The sequence below is a fragment of the Oncorhynchus mykiss genome, chromosome 25, assembly GCF_057628025.1.
Source record: "Oncorhynchus mykiss isolate SJ-2025 chromosome 25, ASM5762802v1, whole genome shotgun sequence".
NCBI classification, from domain to species: domain Eukaryota; kingdom Metazoa; phylum Chordata; class Actinopteri; order Salmoniformes; family Salmonidae; genus Oncorhynchus; species Oncorhynchus mykiss.
Window position 1 is genome coordinate 40,121,988 of NC_143046.1, and position 19,791 is coordinate 40,141,778.

The 19,791-nt window shown below is 41.4% G+C and overlaps 2 protein-coding genes across 12 annotated transcripts in view; both read left to right on the forward strand.

The window, feature by feature from the left end:
- Positions 1-5,250, forward strand: part of LOC110505141 (LIM domain-binding protein 2) — an 83,644-nt gene extending 78,394 nt beyond the window's left edge. For all 7 annotated transcript variants that reach the window (XM_036969922.2, XM_036969923.2, XM_090219825.1 and 4 more), the window contains one exon: positions 2,706-5,250. In XM_036969922.2, the coding sequence (XP_036825817.1) occupies positions 2,706-2,936 (231 nt within the window). In that variant the 3' untranslated portion in view covers positions 2,937-5,250. The remainder of the gene's footprint in view (positions 1-2,705) is intronic.
- Positions 5,251-7,063: 1,813 nt separating this feature from the next.
- LOC110505143 (transmembrane anterior posterior transformation protein 1 homolog) overlaps positions 7,064-19,791 on the forward strand; it is a 33,750-nt gene continuing 21,022 nt past the window's right edge. For 3 of the 5 annotated variants that reach the window (XR_016491705.1, XR_016491706.1, XR_016491707.1), the window contains exons 1-3: positions 7,070-7,488; positions 10,150-10,280; positions 19,173-19,291. Coding sequence is in view for 2 of the 5 variants with exons in the window: in XM_021584143.3 (XP_021439818.3) it covers positions 7,296-7,488; positions 10,150-10,280; positions 19,173-19,291 (443 nt within the window). In the remaining 3 variants the exon portion in view is untranslated. Of the gene's footprint in view, positions 7,489-10,149; positions 10,281-19,172; positions 19,292-19,791 lie in introns of all 5 variants that reach the window. The other 2 variants (XM_021584143.3, XM_090219824.1) reach the window with 2 other exon arrangements.

A 19,791-nucleotide genomic window follows, 5' to 3' on the forward strand; every position in this document is an offset into this window, starting at 1 on the left:
TACAGATGCACAATCAAGAGCATCCTGTCGGGCTGCATCACAGCCTGGTATGGCAACTGCACTGCCCTCAACCGCAAGGCTCTCCAGAGGGTGGTGCGCAACGCATCACCGGGGGCAAACTATCTGCCCTCCATGACACCTACAGCACCCGATGTCACAGGAAGGCCAAAAAGATCATCAAGGACAACAACCACCCGAGCCACTGCCTGTTCACACCACTACCATCCAGAAGGCCAGGCCAGTACAGGTGCATCAAAGCTGGGACCGAGAGATTGAAAAACAGCTTCTATCTCAAGGCCATCACACTGCTTAACATCAATCACTAACTCAGAGAGGCTGCTGCCTACATTGAGACCCAATAATTGTCCACTTTAATAAATGGATCACTAGTCACTTTAAACAATGCCACTTTAAATAATGCCACTTTAATAACGTTAACATATCTTACATTACTCATATCCCATGTACAGTTGAAGTCAGAAGTTTACATACACCTAGGTTGGAGTAATTAAAACTTGTTTTTCAACCACTCAACCACTCCACAAATTTCTTGTAAAAAAACTATAGTTTTGGCAAGTCAGTTAGGACATCTACTAGTCGGTTGTGCATGACACAAGTTTTCCAACAATTGTTTACAGACAGATTATTTCACTTATAATTCACTGTATCACAATTACAGTGGGTCAGAAGTTTACATACACAAAGTTGACTGTGCCTTTAAACAGCTTGGAAAATTCCAGAAAATTATGTTATGGCTTTAGAAGCTTCTGATAGGCTAATTGACATAATTTGAGTCAATTGGAGGTGTACCTGTGGATGTATTTCAAGGCCTACCTTCAAACTCAGTGCCTCTTTGCTTGACATCACGGGAAAATCAAAAGAAATCAGCCAAGACCTCAGAAAGACAATTGTAGACCTCCACAAGTCCGGTTCATTCTTGGGACCAATTTCCAAATGCCTGAAGGTACCACGTTCATCTGTACTAACAATAGTACGCAAGTATAAACACCATGGGACCATGCAGCTGTCATACCGCTCAGGAAGGAGACGCATTCTGTTTCCTAGAGATGAACGTACTTTGCTGCAAAAAGTGAAAATCAATCCCAGAACAACAGCGAAGGACCTTGTGAAGATGCTGGAGGAAACAAGTACAAAAGTATCGATATACACAGTAAAACGAGTCCTATATCGACATAACCTGAAAGGCCGGTCAGCAAGGAACAAGCCACTGCTCCAAAACCGCCATAGAAAAGCCAGACTACGTTTTGCAACTGCACATGGGGACAAAGATTGTACTTTTTGGAGAAATGAACTCTGGTCTGATGAAACAGAAATAGAACTGTTTGTCCATAATGACCATCGTTATGTTTGGAGGAAAAAGGGGGATGCTTGCAAGCCGAAGAACACCATCCCATCCGTGAAGCACGGGGGTGGCAGCATTATGTTGTAGGGGTGCTTTGCTGCAGAAGGGACTGGTGCGCTTCACAAAATAGATGGCATCATGTGGATGGAAAATTATGTGGATATATTGAAGCAACATCTCAAGACATCAGTCAGGAAGTTAAAGCTTGGTCGCAAATGGGTCTTCCAAATGGACAATGACCCCAAGCATGCTTCCAAAGTTGTGGCAATATGGCTTAACAAAGTCAAGGTATTGGAGTGGCCATCACAAAGCCCTGTCCTTAAACTTACAGAAAATTTGTGGGCAGAACTGAAAAAGCGTGTGCGAGCAAGGAGGCCCACAAACTTGATTCAGTTACACAAGCTCTGTCAGGAGGAATGTGCCAAAATTCACAAAACTTATTGTAGGAAAGTTGTGGAAGGCTACCCAAAACGTTTGACCCAAGTTAAACCATTTCAAGGCAATGCTACCAAATACTAATTGAGTTTATGTAAACTTCTGACCGACCGGGAATGTGATGAAAAAAATAAAAGCTGAAATAAATAATTCTCTCTACTATTATTCTGACATTTCACATTCTTAAAATAAAGTGGTGATCCTAACTGTCTTAAGACAGGGAATTTTTACGAGGATTAAATGTCAGCAATTGTGAATAACTGATTTCAAATGTATTTGGCTAAGGTGTATGTAAACTTCCGACTTCTATATTTCATACCATCTTTTGCACCTTACCAATGCCGCTCGGCCATCGCTCATCCATATACTTAGATGTACATATTCTCATTAACCCCTTTAGATTTGTGTGTATTATATAGTTGTTGGGGAATTGTTGGATTACTTGTTAGATATTACTGCACTGTCAGAACTAGTAGCACAAGTATTTCGCTACACTCGCATTCAAATCTCCTAACCATGTGTATGTGACCAATACAATTTGATTTGATTTAGAGTTCCAGACATTTGTAGAATCTATGCCAAGGTGCATTGAAGCTGTTCTGGCTCGTGGTGGCCCAAAGCCCTATTAAGACACTTTATGTTGGTGTTTCCTTTATTTTGTCAGTTACCTGTACATTTCATGTAGTTATCGACATGCTTTGTGACAAAGATTTAGAGTTAGTATAACATGCAGATCACGCCATAAAATGTACATGATCAATATAGTATAATCAATATATAATAAATTCTATGTATCACATATCATCTCTCAGAATTCAATACGTCTCACACATGCAACAATGTGTATCTTAAAATGTCTGACCTTTAACCTGACATTAACCTTTGACCTCTTTAATTTGTCTTCCAGGATGTAATGGTGGTGGGCGAGCCCACCCTGATGGGCGGGGAGTTCGGGGACGAGGACGAGCGTCTAATCACGCGTCTGGAGAACACGCAGTACGATGCCACCAACGGATTGGACGACGAGGATGACTTCAACGGCTCGCCCGCGCTCGGCAATAACAGCCCATGGGGCAGCAAGCCGCCCAACAGCCAGGACAGCAAGGCCGAGAGCACAGCGCCGCAGTCGTCACAGTAAAACACACAGAGACCAAGGATACCAAGAGCACAGTCAGTGCCCCAATTCTCATATGTACAATTGGGTGACATTTAACTCCAATGGTTAAATGTCACTATTTTGGACAGTTTCTAATGACACCATGTTGCCCTCACAGTAAAACACAGAGGGAAAATATCTATTAAAAAAACTGTACCTATTTGGCCCACTAGGGCAGCGCCCTCCAAAACCTCAAATCGTACTGAATTTAACCCCGTTGGAAAATGTTTCCACATCATGGTCAACGGTGTCACTATCACTCATCATGGTCAATCATCTCCACCAAATACCAGAACAATTCTTCTCCGACTTCACTGTAACATCCTGAAGAGAGACTGAGACAGAGAACTGACTGACATTGCACAGCAATATCCATACGATAAAGACTACTTTTCCATCTAAATGCATACAGGTTGTATGCATTGCAATGATGACATAAAACAATACTGGGTTTTCTTTTTTCCCATTTTTCCTAGAATTGCTTTGTTTGGATTTGGTGGGAATTCCCAGTGTTAGGGTAGTTGGGATTGCTCTGGGAATGACACAAGGCCAGTGTCTTCATCTGAATTCTCCTTCATGGACACCTTCTCAGTCCTTGAGCTTTAACTGTAATGGGATTCTGTGGGTGTTGCCCTTTTGACCTTTGACCTGCAGGTTGCGACCCCTCTGGGACAGTTGACAGTAGAAGTCAAAACAAAACATCTAAAACAAAATGTCTCTTTTAAGAGCATCAGCCTCAATGAGAACGAACCGGCGAGGTTTTACTCAGCCACCAAACTGCATCCACCACGGCCGAGACGTCGTCGTCTTGAGCATTTGCATCTTTATTGGAAATTCATTTGGCTGTTGGTTTGTTTACGTTGTTGTTGTTGTTGTTTTTTCCGATTTCCAATTAAAAGGAAAGTGACTCTGTTTCACCACTATGGACAACTTGAAGTGGGATACTCGTGTTCCAGGATTTCCTTTCCAGAATTACAGCAGTCGTCGCCGATTGTTATTTCACCGCAAACCTGTTCGATCGTGTTTGTAGTCTATTGGTGTTCTTTTGCTTCTCCCCAAAATACTTTGCAATCAGATTTGTACGTTGCCAATCAGTATGTAAACTTTGCTGACATACACCAATGCATTAATGTTTTTTTTTTTCTTATTTTGGAATTTGTCTTTGTTCTTTCCCTTTAATGACTGACCTATTCCAAACTGATATTAAAGTTCTAATGCAGTTGTTTTCATCTCAATATCAAATCATTTCTGGGTAACAATTAAGTACCTCATTGTGATTGTTTTAAATTAAAATGTCAAAAGAAACAAAATTAGACTCTTAGCAAAAAGCAATTCCTCAAGCAAGAATTTTTAACAGCTTTTACACTAAAAGGGCAACATCATAATATTGTCAATTTCACAGTATTATTCCAACCTCATAGTGTGAAAATATATATACATCACAGGCACATCACATTTTTGACTGCAATGGGCCTTTAAATCTTTTTCCTGCATGATTTTACTTTTTTAGTTTGATATATGTACCTTTTTGAGTTGGTGGTTGGTCAGCCATTTTTTGGTGGGGGGGTTCATCCATTTGGGAACACTGTTACAAGGTTTGTAGCTCTCCAAATAGACGCGTGGCATACAACTTTATCCATTTAAGATTAGCCACCATTTTGAAACCATTTTGTACATGGCAGCTGTCTCGCACTATCTTTTTTTATTTGCATCAGTTTCACATTTTTATGGGGCCTTTCGGATTCTGTTGTCTTGTCCGACAGATTTTTGCAGCTATAAGACGGTCATTGATAATTTTGACATGTTTATATCCAGTCAATTAATTAGTGCATAGATCAGATATTAAACTATAATGTTTAAGAAATGTTTAAAATTGTTAACATTTGAAAATGTTCTCAATTTATTCATTGTAAAAAATACACTCATTATTAGCCGCAAATCCAGAAAAACATAACAGCATACTCAAGGCCCTACAGAATTGCAGTTTGAAAACCCCTGTTTTTGTGTTACCAGTTGTTCTTTAATTGACTATTCTTCCTTAAATTCCTCTCCTCATGTTGGATTTTGTTTTAAAATGGCAAGAAGACAACTGCGGATGTCTTTATTATAAGATCTTTTGTGTATTTATTTGTGCATTTGTAAGGAAGCTAACACATTTCTGATGTTGTTTGAACCTGGTATTATTAGAACTCTGCACAATTTGTACATTATATCGCAGAGATGTTTTGTGTCATATCTGATGTCTGGTATATATGCTTTGCCATTATGTGTGCCAATAAACTGTGCTTACAGATTGGTCCGATTGGGTTATTGCAGACATTGTGTATGGATTACTGTGCATTAACTGCCCTTGCATGTCTGTTTCTCAATCTGTTTTCCTATACATTTATTCTAGTCTGTCTGTCCTCTTGTCTAGCAATAGGTTGCCAATTTGAAATGATGTTACTACAGCATAACTGTGCTGTGTGCTTATGTATTCCCAATATGACAAATTGGCTAATGTCAGCCACCACTTCTTAGTTTCTTGATCAATATGAAGCGTTATTTAGGGTCAGGGGGTCAACAGGTTCATCAATAGACCAATTGCGCGTTTAAGATGTATAGATCCAATTGTTTCTCTTTGAACAGGATTTTAGTCAGCAATGAATCATTCAGGCATCAGGCTACTAAAGGCAGGGAAGCAGCAGCAGGATATCAAGTGGGAAATATTTGAATGGATCTTTGACATCATCTTGCGGTATTGAAAGGACATCTGAATATCCAATTAGATGAATTACATCCAAATATTTGATGTATTATTCACATTATTATTATTCACATTGATGGGATATTGGGAAATGATCACCTTATTTCTTTGCAAAAGTCTATGATTATGTGATAAGTATTTTGGCTAAGGCAAGACATTTAATTGATGTCAGATGAAATATAAATCCCATACCTTGTGTACATATCTGTTGTGGATTGTTGTGTCAACAATCGGTGTTGATAATGTTTGTTTCATCAACATTGATACACCCTTCAAATTAGTGGATTCGGCTATTTCAGCCACACCCATTGATGACAAGTGTATAAAATCGAGCACACAGCCATGCAATCTCCATAGACAAACATTAGCAGCAGAATGGCCTTACTGAAGAGCTCAGTGACTTTCAACGTGGCACCGTCATAGGATGCCACCTTTCCAAGAAGTAAAATTTCTGCCCTGCTAGAGTTGCCCCGGGCAACTGCAAGTGCTGTTATTGTGAAGTGAAAATATCTAGGGGCAACAACGGCTCAGCCGCAAAGTGGTAGGCCACACAAGTTAGTCGGGAGCTTCATGAAATGGGTTTTCATGGCCGAGCAGCTGCACACAAGCAATGCCAAGTGTTGGCTGGAGTGTTGTAAAGCTCGCTGCCATTGGACTCCGGAGCAGTGGAAACGCGTTCTCTGGAGTGATGAACCACGCACACCATCTGGCAGGACGACTCTGGTTTTGGCGGATGCCAGGAGAACGCTACCTGCCTGAATACATAGTGCCAACTGGAAAGTTTGGTGGAGGAGGAATAATGATCTGGGGCAGTTTTTCATGGTTCCGGCTAAGCCCCTTATATCCAGTGAAGGGAAATCTTAACGCTATTGCATACAATCACATTCTAGATGATTCTGTGCTTCAAACGTTGTGACAACCGTTTGGGGAAGGCCCTTTCCTGTGTCAGCATGACAATGACCCCGTGCACAAAGCGAGGTCCATAGAGAAATGGTTTATCGAGATCGGTGTTGAAGAACTTGACTGGCCTGCATAGAGCACTGACCTTAACTCCATTGAACACCTTTGGGGTGAATTGGAACGCCGACTATGAGCCAGGCCTATTCGCCCAACATCACTAATGCTCTTGTGGCTGAACGGAAGTCCCTGCATCAATGTTCCAACATCTAGTGGATAGCCTTCCCAGAAGAGTGGAGGCTCTTATAGAAGCAAAGGGGGGACCAACTCCATATTAATGCCCATGATTTTGGAATGAGATGTTCGACGAGCAGTGTATGTAGTGTATGTTTATTTTAAGTATCAACTCCTTGGCGACAATATGATGACAGTTGTGTTGGTCCCATAGAGAAGGATAGAGACCTCTAGTGGCCAAAGGGCTATTGTTGTATTGGCAGCGCCATTGAGGGCTTCCACCATTTTAAAGTAGTCAAAGTAGTTAACTCGCTGATTTGGTGTGGATCAATATGGGTTGTAGCCTCAATGGCGCAGCCCATGCTGTCACAAACGCTTTAAAGGCACATGTATAAAGTTGAGTCTTCTATCTATCTCTATGGTTGGTCCATGAACGTTGCTATCAACGCGGCTGCAAATTGAAGATGGCGGACTTGTTGGGGACTGTGCCGTCAGCTGAAAAAGAAACCGAAAATAAGGACAAGAAGAAGGAGAAACGGCCATGGGATGATATACCAAGGTCGGGGGAAATCGGTAAAACTCCAGATCTGGCGGAAACATTGGGCTTTTACGATATAAATGCTGTCAGACGGGAGCAACGTGAACGTGATAACTCAGGTGGGTGTCCCTGGCTCGCGCGCAGGTTTAAACGGTGTCTTTAAGGAACATTTTATCTGATAAACCAACCTCTCTATATGTCTAGAAATAATGCCTTTTAGGCTGACGATCGCATGTAAATCATTGTAAAATACATGTCATAGAAGCTCAACAATTGTTCTATTATTTAGCTATCTTTGGGCTGGCCCACACAGTCATTGGGGCTGTCCCGACTGAACGCACAACCAACCAAAGCATGTCATTGGATTTTCGAGCTGTCAGTTTTAATGTCATTGGATTTGCGAGCTGTCAGTTTTAACCGTGTTGTCATGGGAGTTGTTTGTAAAAAAATAAATAATAATAATAAATACTTTCTCACCTTTTGTTTTAGTAGTATGTGATAATATATTTTTAAAAGTATTTTAAAGGTGTCTAATTCCTTCCACGTTTTAATTCCCGGTCATTTGCGGACACGTGATATCACGAACTGCACCTAGCCAAGGCAAGAGACGTCTAGCCTACGTGGAGGGGGCAACAGTAGCATTAGTTAGCTACGCTATTTGCTTAACACGGTTTAATGTTAATGCTAACGTTACCTGTCATGCCAATGTGTGTCAAAGAGGAAAAGTCATAATCGCACTAACAGTCAAAATAGACAGTTATTTATGTTGGAAATTGTGAGAACCTGTCAAATATATATATATATATATATATATATATATATATATATATATATATATATATATATATATATATAACAACAACATTTTGATTTCCAACCGACTAGAAAATATTTCAAGACAGTACGTTCATTTCGGGGTAAAGTCCTCAGCACCTTTGAACAGTTTCGAATTATTGATAAATTATGCTGTTATTTAAAAGTGCAGCATATCAGTAGGTTGTGTACTTTACTTCATAACTTCCTAAATGGAATGGTGATTCATGATACTGCCACTGTAGCTCAGATTTCCTCATACCGAAAGCCTTAGCAAGTATGTTAGATAAGCATTAGGGTTAAAGTGGCATTTTAATTCAGTTGGCTCTGTTCTTATATGAATACTGATTTGGCTACATTATGATTATTTTTTTAGAACATATTTTGTTTTCTGTGTCGAGCTTCCCACAGTTGACACACAGTACCAGTCAACTTTGGACACACCTACTCATTCCAGGATTAATCTTTATTTTTTACTATTTTCTGCATTGTAGAATAATAGTGAAGATATCAAAACTATGAAATAACATATGAAAGCATGTAGTAAGCAAAAAAGTGTTAAACAAATCAAAATCAGCTTTGCACACTCTTGGCATTCTCTCAACCCGCTTCTTGAGGTAGTCACCTGGAATGCATTCAATAAACATGTGTGCCTTGTTAAGTTAATTTGTGGAATGTATTTCCTTCTTAATGCGTTTGAGCCAATCAGTTGTGTTGGGACAAGGTAAGGGTGGTATACAAAAGATAGCCCAATTTAGTAAAAGACCAAGTCCATATGGCAAGAACAGCCAAAATAAGCAAAGAGAAAAGACAGTCCATCATTACTTTAAGACATGAAGGTCAGTCAATCCGAACTTTGAAAGTTTATTTTAAGCGCAGTCGCAAAAACCATCAAGCGCTATGATGAAACTGGCTCTCATGAGGACCGCTACAGGAAAGGAAGACCCAGAGTTACCTCTGCTGCAGAGGATAAGTTAATTTGAGTTACCAGTCTCAGAAATAAATGCTTCACAGAGTTCAAGTAACAGAGGCATCTCAACATCAACTGTTAAGACGAGACTGCGTGAATCAAATAAACCACTACTAAAGGACACGAATAAGAAGAGACTTGCATGGGCCAAGAAACACGAGCAATGGACAATAGACCGGTGGGAATCTGTCCTTTGGTCTGAAGTCCAAATTTGAGATTTTTGGTTCCAACCTCCACGTTTTTGTCAGACACAGAGTATGTGATTGGATGATCTCCGCATGTGTGGTTTCCACCATGAAGCACGGAGGAGTGTGGGGGTCCTTTTCTGGTGACACTGATTTAGAATTCAAGGCAGACTTAACCAGCATGGCTACCACAACATTCTGCAGCGATACGCCATCCCATCTGGTTTTTGCATAGTGGGACTTGTTTTTCAACAGGACAATGACCCAAAACACACCTCCAGGCTGTGTAAGGGCTATTTGACCAAGAAGGAGAGTGATGGAGTGCCGCATCAGGTGACCTGGCCTCCACAATCACCCGACCTCAACCCAATTGAGATGAGTTGGACTGCAGAGTGAAGGAAAAGCAGCCAACAAGTGCTCAGCATATGTGGGAACTCCTTCAAGACTGTTGGAATAGCATTCCAGGTGAAGCTGGTTGAGGAAGGCCAAGAGTGCAAAGCTGTCATCAAGGCAAAGGGTGGCTACTTTTGAAGAATCTAAAATATATTTTGGTTACTACATGATTCCACATGTGTTATTTCATAGTTTTGATGTCTTCACTATTATGCGACAATGTAGAAAATTGTACAAATAAAGAAAAACCCTTGAATGAGTAGGTGTGTCCAAACTTTTGACTGGTACTGTGTATTTTGGCCATTATGTTGATAACCATGCGTACACACAGCTGTCTTACCAAAATACAGTAATGTAAACTGGAGCGACAATAGCCCTGTTGTAACACAGCGCTAAGTGTTGTCATAATGTTATTCCAGATCCGTCGCTGGCTCGCTTCATGTGTGCTGAGCTGACCCGGGGCTACTTCCTGGAGCACAACGAAGCAAAATACACCGAGCGCAGAGAGCGAGTGTACACATGCATGCGCATTCCCAGAGAACTGGAAAAGGTAGGTACAGTACAGACTAGAGGTCGACCGATTAATCAGAATGGCCGATTTCAAGTGTTCATAACAATCGGAAATCTGTATTTAAAAAAAAAAAAAATTACACCTTTTATTTAATCTTTATTTAACTAGGCAAGTCAGTTAAGAACACGTTCTTATTTTCAATGACGGCCTAGGAACGGTGGGTTAACTGCCTCGTTCGGGGGCAGAACGACAGATTTTCAAGCTTGTCAGCTCGGGGGTTCCAATCTTGCAACCTTACAGTTATCTAGTCCTTGTGCACTCCACAAGGAGACTGACTGCCTGTTACGCGAATGCAGTAAGCCAAGGTAAGTTGCTAGCAAGTATTAAACTTATCTTATAAAAAAACAATCAATCAATCATAATCACTAGTTAACTACACATGGTTGATGATATTACTAGATATTATCTAGCGTGTCCTGCGTTGCATATAATCTGACTGAGCATACAAGTATCTGACTGAGTGGTGGTAGGCAGAAGCAGGCGCGTAAACATTAAATGTTGTCGTTGTGTTCCTGGTTCGAGCCCAGGGAGGAGCGAGGAGAGGTACGGAAGCTGTACTGTTACACTGGCAATACTAAAGTGCCTATAAGAACATCCAATAGTCAAAGGTTAATGAAATACAAATGGTATAGAGTGAAATAGTCCTATAATTCCTATAATAACTACAACCTAAAACTTCTTACCTGGGAATATTGAAGACTCATGTTAAAAGGAACCACCAGTTTTCATATGTTCTCATGTTCTGAGCAAGGAACTTAAACGTTTGCTTTCTTACATGGTACATATTGCACTTTTACTTCTCCAAAACTTTGTTTTTGCATTATTTAAACCAAATTGAGCATGTTTCATTATTTATTTGAGGCTAAATTGATTTTATTGATGTATTATATTAAGTAAGTGTTCATTCAATATTGTTGTAATTGTCATTATTACAAATAAATAAATAAAAATCGTCTGATTAATTGGTATCGGCTTTTTTGGTCCTCCAAAAATCGGCATCGGCGTTGAAAAATCATAATCGGTCGACGTCTAGTAGAGACCCCCTTGACTTTTTTTCACACCGTTGTTTGATGCACTGTAACCATGAATGTTTAAAATTGAACTTGTCTAAGCAGCATGCATATTTGATGCAAAGAGGGTATAAATGACTAATTCGGTCAATATATATACCAAGCCAACCAGACCAGAACCGGCGCCAGGATAAAGTGACTAAGGGGGCAGTTGAAATCGGTGAGGGGGAACAATTTTGCATCTGAATTATATTGAGTTCTGCTTATATCAATCAAATGTATTTATAAAGCCCTTCTTACATCAGCCGATGTCAAAGTGCTTTACAGAAACCCAGCCTAAAACCCCAAACGGCAAGAAATGCAGGTGTAGAAACACGGTGGCTAGGAAAAATTCCCTAGAAAGGCCGGAACCTAGGAAGAAACCTAGAGAGGAACCAGGCTATGAGGGGTGGAGATTATAACAGATGTTCAGAGATAACCAGTAGGGTCCGATAATAATCATCAGTGGTTGTAGAGGGTTCAACAGGTCAGCACCTCAGGAGTAAATGTCAGTTGGCTTTTCATAGCCGATCATTTTAACATAGATTGAGGCACAGACACAGATCAATGGGGATAGCTGAGCTGACTACACTGACTGTGTTAGTGGCAGACTCCACTAAGCTGTCAGGCTGGCTATCTCATTGTGTAACTAAGGGAGTTGTATCACACTACCGCAATAAACAAAGTTAAAATGCAGAGACTCCGAGACCACTGAGTGCTTTTGAAGTGGTAGGTAAGGTGCGAAATATGGAGCCCATATCCGCTGCGCTGTACCCGCACGATGGACTGCGCCCTACACACTGAAGCAAGGCCTATTTGGCAATGAATATAGGCTACAAGGTATATAGGGTAATTCACCTATTACAAAAAGCCTATGTGAATGCAGGCAGATGTCTTAACAAAATAATTCAAACTGAATGCAGAAAGTAATTGCCTAGTTATTCATGCAAAACAAAAGTACTGAATTACAGTTTGGCTTAGAATACTGACACAACTGCGAATGCGAAAAAATTAATGTGAACAGAACAGAACAGCAGTAGGGGCTACTATAGGCCTAGAAATAAAATATCAGATCGACAAAGGCATGACACAATCTATATTTAGGCTCGTTACATTAATAACAGTAAACAAACGCAATAAAGGCGAAAGCAAATAACAAACCAAAAAAACTGCCTACTACAGTGAGCTGAAGCCATGCACAGCTGTCTTGCCAAAGAAATAGGCCTATAGGCCAGCATCAAACAGAAAAATCATGCAGCTAAAGAGTTCAGCAACACGTTGCGATATGGCACAATACACTTCTGTGGCTCAAGTTCAACCCAAACATGTAATCAATTAAGCAATGCCGTCCTACCATAAACACATTTCCAATACGTGCAGTTCCATTTTTACTACCACGAAAAGCAATAGGCTACCAAGGAAGCCTACTTTCTATTTCTATGGTTATCTATTTCTATGATGAAACATACCGATATCCAGCTGTACCCAGGGGCGTAATTTGGGTTCTTACATTGGAATTCTATTGAATTCTGCGTAATATACCACAAACATTATTAGTTCACATGCCAAGGTCATTGAGGGCTTTTGACCAAGAAGTGGCAGGTTGGCACAATCTCCATTGCAAAGAGCAAATTTAACCAGAACCATGCACAATACACGTCCTCAAAGTAATGACCAACTTCTTGTAGCAGGCGTTATTGAAATTGAAAACAGGTCTCATAAACAATGTCTCAAGCACAAGTGAGTAGCCAGCTAATCTTTGTATTTCAAGTCTAGCCAACCTGGATCTACAGTGCATTCGGAAAGCATTTTGATTTTTTTTTCTCCACATTTTATTACGTTAAAGCCTTACTCTAAAATTGATCAAATCGTTATTTTCCTCATCAACCTACACACAATACCCCATAATGACAAAGCAAAAACGGGTTTTAAATGTTGTTTATTTGGAAATGTATACAAAATAAACTGATATCACATTTACATAAGTATTGGCAGTGGCAGATTAGCTGGTTAGAGCGTTTAAATAGGCTAATAACACGAATGCTTGTATAGCTAGCTAAGAAGCTAACTAAACTGTGGTGGGGCGTAAGGCAGAGTTGAGTGAAGCCCCTTCAACTGTAAACTTGACCTGTCCTTTATAAATCAAATATTACAGGCGGAGGCGTATCACGTTATTCACGTAGCCTTCCACGTTATTCACGTAGCCTTCCACGTTATTCACATAGCCCACCACAGATGAGCAAAGTTTATTTTTATGGAACCCCAAAGGTCTCGTACCTAACCACCCAGTGGCTTTCCATAGTCCCCCTACACACAAACTCTCACGCACTCCGTGGCGTGCTCTGTCCATGGTGCTGGTACAGCGCCGAAGAGATACCGATTTTTGCGCCAACCTGTCACTCGATAATTTTAACTTCAGCGGCATAAAACTAAAACTGTAGAGGCACGAGTTTCAACTGAGCCCCATTTTACCCCCTCGTGGAACTGGGCCCGCAAGCAGAGCTGTTTTTAAGGAAATATAAATATCCTGTGCTTTTTCATTTGGTTCATAGGCGCATACAGACACAGTTTGGCTCCATTGTAACTGTGAAGCGCCATGGTGCGCTTGCATATGTGGCTCAACCAGGACTGTTCCTTTTCTAACTGAATTAAAACCTTTTGAACAATGTGTTTTAAGTTGGGATATAGATGACAAAAATGCAGAATGGGGTTAAATTATTAGGCCTACTGATTATTTCTCACTATCTACTTGTGAGCTACTCATTAACAGCCCACGAGCTACCGGACATGCAGTTTTCTGCTAAGGTGCAACCTTAGGTAGGTCAATGGAAGGTTACCCCGAGTCAGTCTGCGCTACAACAAAGCCTAATCAGACATGAATGTGCTCCATAATGGTTTTAACAGGCAAAGTGAGATAATACAATGAATTTGCTCATGGTGCACGCAGCTCAAATGATATGGAACAACACCATTGGACCAACACCTTCGGACATGAAACAACGATACAAATGTAACGGCACAACAAAATAGAGAAACTATTTTATTTTGCAGTTGCTCTTTTTTCATTTTAAACCTCAGTGGTGCAACTAGTGCTCTTTTAAGTGCACTGAAAACGGTGTGCGCAGGAGCAAAGCAAGGTCAAAACCAGTTATCTTTTTTGATATGTCCATTTTATATATGATATAATTATTATATCTATTTTAATACAGACCTGCTCGAAACAATATTAATCATTGAAAATGACAAATTACCCAATGGATCTTTATAATACTCTGGTAATAAAGTGGGGGTGCAGAAACATATGTTTGCACACAAAACAGAGACCCAGAGATATAACCAAAGGTCAGTTCAGCAGTGTTTGTTTAGCGTTGCCCTTGATAATGTCCTGGTACATCTGGTGTTTCCAAGAGCAGTGAAAGTAAGTTATTCTATTTTTGTATTGATGTTCACATAGCATTTGTTATACAGTTGACACAAATTGGTCATTTGTATTGATCTACAAAGTATAGTGTGTAGGTCTACACAATTCAAAAACTACAAGGCTACTTGCCACATCACTTCTATGATGTATTGCCTACAGCAACACAATGTTTTTCAGTATGCTGTCATAGCCGTAATACGGCTGATTTAGTGTCTCTCTACAACCACTAGATGGTGATGTTGTAACAAATTCCATTGAGAATATAAACAAACATTCCTCTAAACTCATCTGGGAATAATAAACCTCTGCACTAGAGTCTGATCCCAGAAAGAGGCAGTCTGACTCACCTATATCTCAGTCTCTTCAAACATCGATACCACCCTTGTATGTGCCTTGAGGTACTATTCGGGGACTACTGTTAATATGGATATCAAATGGACCTCAACCATCACATCATTTGCAATTTTTCATTTTCGATTTTGCCCTCTGGCAAGAGTGCTCCCTACAGACATTCACATTGAGACAGTGAACGTCAGTGAAGATCAGTCGTCACCTAGCCTAATCTATGTCCCCATTCTAACCCTCATTGGTTAGCTATATCATTCCAAGTCTTTGGGAAGTGAGGAATGTGTGTAAACTGAGCATTGTGACCTTCTGGCTCTAGAAGCTCTGCCTGGAGTAGCTGAAGTTCCCCCAGCCAGGGACAGGCCAATGAAAGGATGACTTGTGACTCTGTTAGCCAACCCAACTACCACTACCTACTTCCTGGCTTGCTCGCACACACTTTTTCAGTTCTGTACACAAATGTTCTACAGGATTGAGGTCAGGGCTTTGTGATGGCCACTCCAATACCTTGACTTTGTTGTCCTTAAGCCATTTTGCCACAACTTTGGAAGTATGCTTGGGGTCATTGTCCATTTGGAAGACCATTTGCGACCAAGCTTTAACTTTCCGACTGATGTCTTGGAGATGTTGCTTCAATATATTCACATAATTTTCCTTCCTCATGAAGCCATCTATTTTGTGAAGTGTACCAGTCCCTCCTGCAGCAAAGCACCCCCACAACATGATGCTGCCACCCCCATGCTTCACGGTTGGGATGGTGTTCTTCGGCTTGCAAGCCTCCCCCTTTTTCCTCCGAACATGATGGTCATTATGGCCAAACAGTTCTATTTTTGTTTCATCAGACCAGAGGACATTTCTCCAAAAAGTACGATCTTTGTCCCCAAATGCAGTTGCAAACCGAAGTCTGGCTTTTCTATGGCGGTTTTGGAGCAGTGGCTTCTTCCTTGCTGAGCGGCCTTTCAGATTATGTCGATATAGGACTCGTTTTACAGTGGATATAGATACTTTTGTACCGGTTTCCTCCAGCATCTTCACAAGGTCCTTTGCTGCTGTTCTGGGATTGATTTGCACTTTTCGCACCAAAGTATGTTCATCTCTAGTAGACAGAACGCGTCTCCTTCCTGAGTGGTATGATGCCTGCGTGGTCCCATGGTGTTTATACTTGCGTACTATTGTTTGTACAGATGAACGTGGTACCTTCAGGCGTTTGGAAATTGCTCCCAAGGATGAACCAGACTTGTGGAGGTCTACAATTTTTTTTCTGAGGTCTTGGCTGATTTCTTTAGATTTTCCCATGATGTCAAGCAAAGAGGCACTGAGTTTGAAGGTAGGCCTTGAAATACATCCACAGGTACACCTCCAATTGACTCATTATGTCAATTAACCTATCAGAAGCTTCTAAAACCATGTCATCGTTTTCTGGAATTTTCCAAGCTGTTTAAAGGCACAGTCAACTTTGTGTATGTAAACTTCTAACCCACTGGAATTGTGATACAGTGAAATAATCTGTCTGTAAACAATTGTTGGAAAAATGAGTTATGTCATGCACAAATTAGATGTCCTAACCAACTTGCCCAAACTAGTTTAACAAGAAATTTGTGGAGTGGTGGAAAAACATGTTTTAATGACTCCAACATGTGTATGTAAACGTCTGACTTCAACTGTACATCTAAGTAGAGTTATTAAAGTGACTATGAATAGATAATAATAGTTTTTTTGTGGATGGCGTGGAGGCTCCACTATAGCCCCGTTGATGAGAATGGGGGCGTGCTTGGTCCTCCTTTTCCTGTAGTCCCCAATCATCTCTTTTGTCTTGATCACGTTGAGGGAGAGGTTGTCCTGGCACCACATGGCCAGGTCGCTGACCTCCCTATAGGCTGTCTCATCGTTGTTGGTAATCAGGCCTACCCCTGATGTCATCAGCAAACTAAATTGTGGTGTTGGAGTCGTGCCTGGCCGTGCAGTCATGAGTGAATAGGGAGTACAGGAGGGGACTGAGCATGCACCCCTGAGGGGCCCCTATGTTGAGGATCAGCGTGGCTGATGTGTTGTTACCTACCCACCTGGGGGCGGCCTGTCAGAAAGTCCAGGATCCAGTTGCAGAGGGAGATGTTTAGTCCCAGGGTCCTTAGCTTATTGATGACCTTTGAGGGCACTATGGTGTTAATCGCTGAGCTGTAGTCAATGAATAGCAGTCTCACATATGTGTTCTTTTTGTCCAGGTGGGAAAGGGCAGTGTGGAGTGCAATAGAGATTGCATCATCTGTGGAACTGTTAGGGCGGTATGCATATTGGAGTGGGTCTAGGGTTTCTGGGATAATGGTGTTGATGTGAGCCATGACCAGCCTTTCAAAGCACTTCATGACTACAGACGTGAATGCTATGGACCGGTAGTCATTTTGTCAGGTAAATAATGTATTGTGTCATTTGAGTAACTTTTGTAAATAAGAATATATTTTTCTAAAAACTTCTACATTAATGTAGAGGCTATTGTACCGTGATTACATATAATACTGAATGAATTGTGAATAATGATGAGTGAGAAAGTAACAGAAGGTGATACATTTGTTTACATCCCTGTAGTGAGCATTTCACCTTTGCCAAGATTATACATCCACCTGACTGATGTGGCATATCAAGAAGATGATTAAACGGCATGATCATTACACAGGTGCACCTTGTGCTGGGGACAATAAAAGGCCACTCTAAATGTGCAGTTTTGTAACACAACACAAGGCCACAGATTCCTCAAGTTTTGACGGAGTGTGCATTGGCATGCTGACTGCAGAATTGTCCACCAGAGCTGTTGCCAGCAAAAATGTTAATTTCTCTACCATAAGTGCCTACAACATAATTTTAGAGAATTTGGCAGTACGTCCAACCGGCCTCACAACTGCAGACCACGTGTAACAACGCCAGCCCAGGACCTCCACATCCGGCTTCTTCACCTGCGGGATTGTCACCTGGACAGCTGATGTTTGTGGGTTTGCACAACTGAAGAATTTCTGCGCAAACTGTCAGAAACCGTCTCAGAGAAGCTCACCTGCATGCTCGTCATCCTCACCAGGGTCTTGACCCGACTGCAGTCGGGCCGACGGCATCGTAACTGACTTCAGTGGGCAAAATTCTCACCTTCGATGGCCACTGGCACATAGGAGAAGTGTGCTCTTCACAGATGAATCCTGGTTTAAACTGCACTGGGCAGATGACAGACCTCATATATGGCGATGTGCGGGCAAGCGTTTTGCTGTTGTCAACGCTGTAAACAGAGTGCCCCCTAGTGGCGGTGGGGTTATGGTATGGGCAGGCATGAGCTACACACAACGAACACAATTACATTTTTATCTAAGTCAATTTGAATGCACAGATACCCTGACGAGATTCTGAAGCCCATTGTTGTGCCATTCATCCACCGCGTCATATTTCAGCATGATATTGAAAATGTCCCAGATCTTCCATGGCCTGCATACTCACCAGACATGTCACCCATTGAGCAGGTGTGGGATGCTCTGGATCGACGTATGACTGTGTGTTCCAGTTCCTGCCAATATCCAGCAAATTCGCACAGCCATTGAAAAAGAATGGGACAACATTCCACAGGCCTATATCAACAGCCTGATCAACTTTATGCGAAGGAGATGTGTCGCGCTGCATGAGGCAAATGGTGGTCACACCAGATACTGACTGGTTTTCTGATCCACGCCCCTACCTTTTCTTTTAAAGGTATCTGTGACCAACGGATGCATATCTGTTTTTCCAGTCATGTGAAATCCCTAGATTAGGGTCTAATTGAATTATTTAAATGGACTGATTTCCTTATATGAACTGTAACTCAGTAAAATCGTTGAAATTGTTGCATGTTGTGTTTTTATATTTTTGTTCGGTGTAGTATATGGCTTGACCTGTCAAAACAAAACATCTGTAGAGATGGAGAACCCTTGACGCTCTAAACGTACACATCGCCGACGTAGTCACACACGCAAGACACTGGCTCTATTTGTAGGTGTGATCAAGCAGCCATGTTTTACCTGAGTGTGTTCTGTTCTTACCCTACAGCTGATGATCTTTGGCTTCTTCCTGTGTCTGGATGCCTTCCTCTACGTGTTCACGCTGCTTCCCCTCCGGGTGCTGCTGGCCCTGCTACACCTCCTCACCCTGCCCTGCTGCAGCCTCGGGTGAGCCCCCCCCCCCACACACACACACACACTCTGGGTCACGTTTCACTGGGTGCTCCGTACTGAACGTTGCATATAGAAATGCCGTGAATAGATGGGTATATAGGGCAATATAGATGGGTATATAGGGCAATATAGATGGGTATATCTCACCTAGCTTTCCCAGAAAATAGACCTAGTTCCCCAAGTGAATTGCATTTGGGGCATAATCCTAACTTTGCTTGTGTCACTCAGACTTGAATGTAAATCACACCTTGATATCAGGTGAGATTTGCATGTAGTGTATCTAGTTAGAATTCGGCCCTTCAGAAGACGGATACATACGTAAGCTAGGTTTATGTATACTTTACAGTAAGTATTGTAATCACTCGGTGTGCCTGTGACTGGTCTGTACCAAGGTCCCTCTCTTCCCTTGCCTTCTTTCCCTGCAGGGCAAACGTATGCCCCTACTGCAATCGGAGCAGGTACGCTAGTCTCACGTCTGCCACAGCTTTATCATT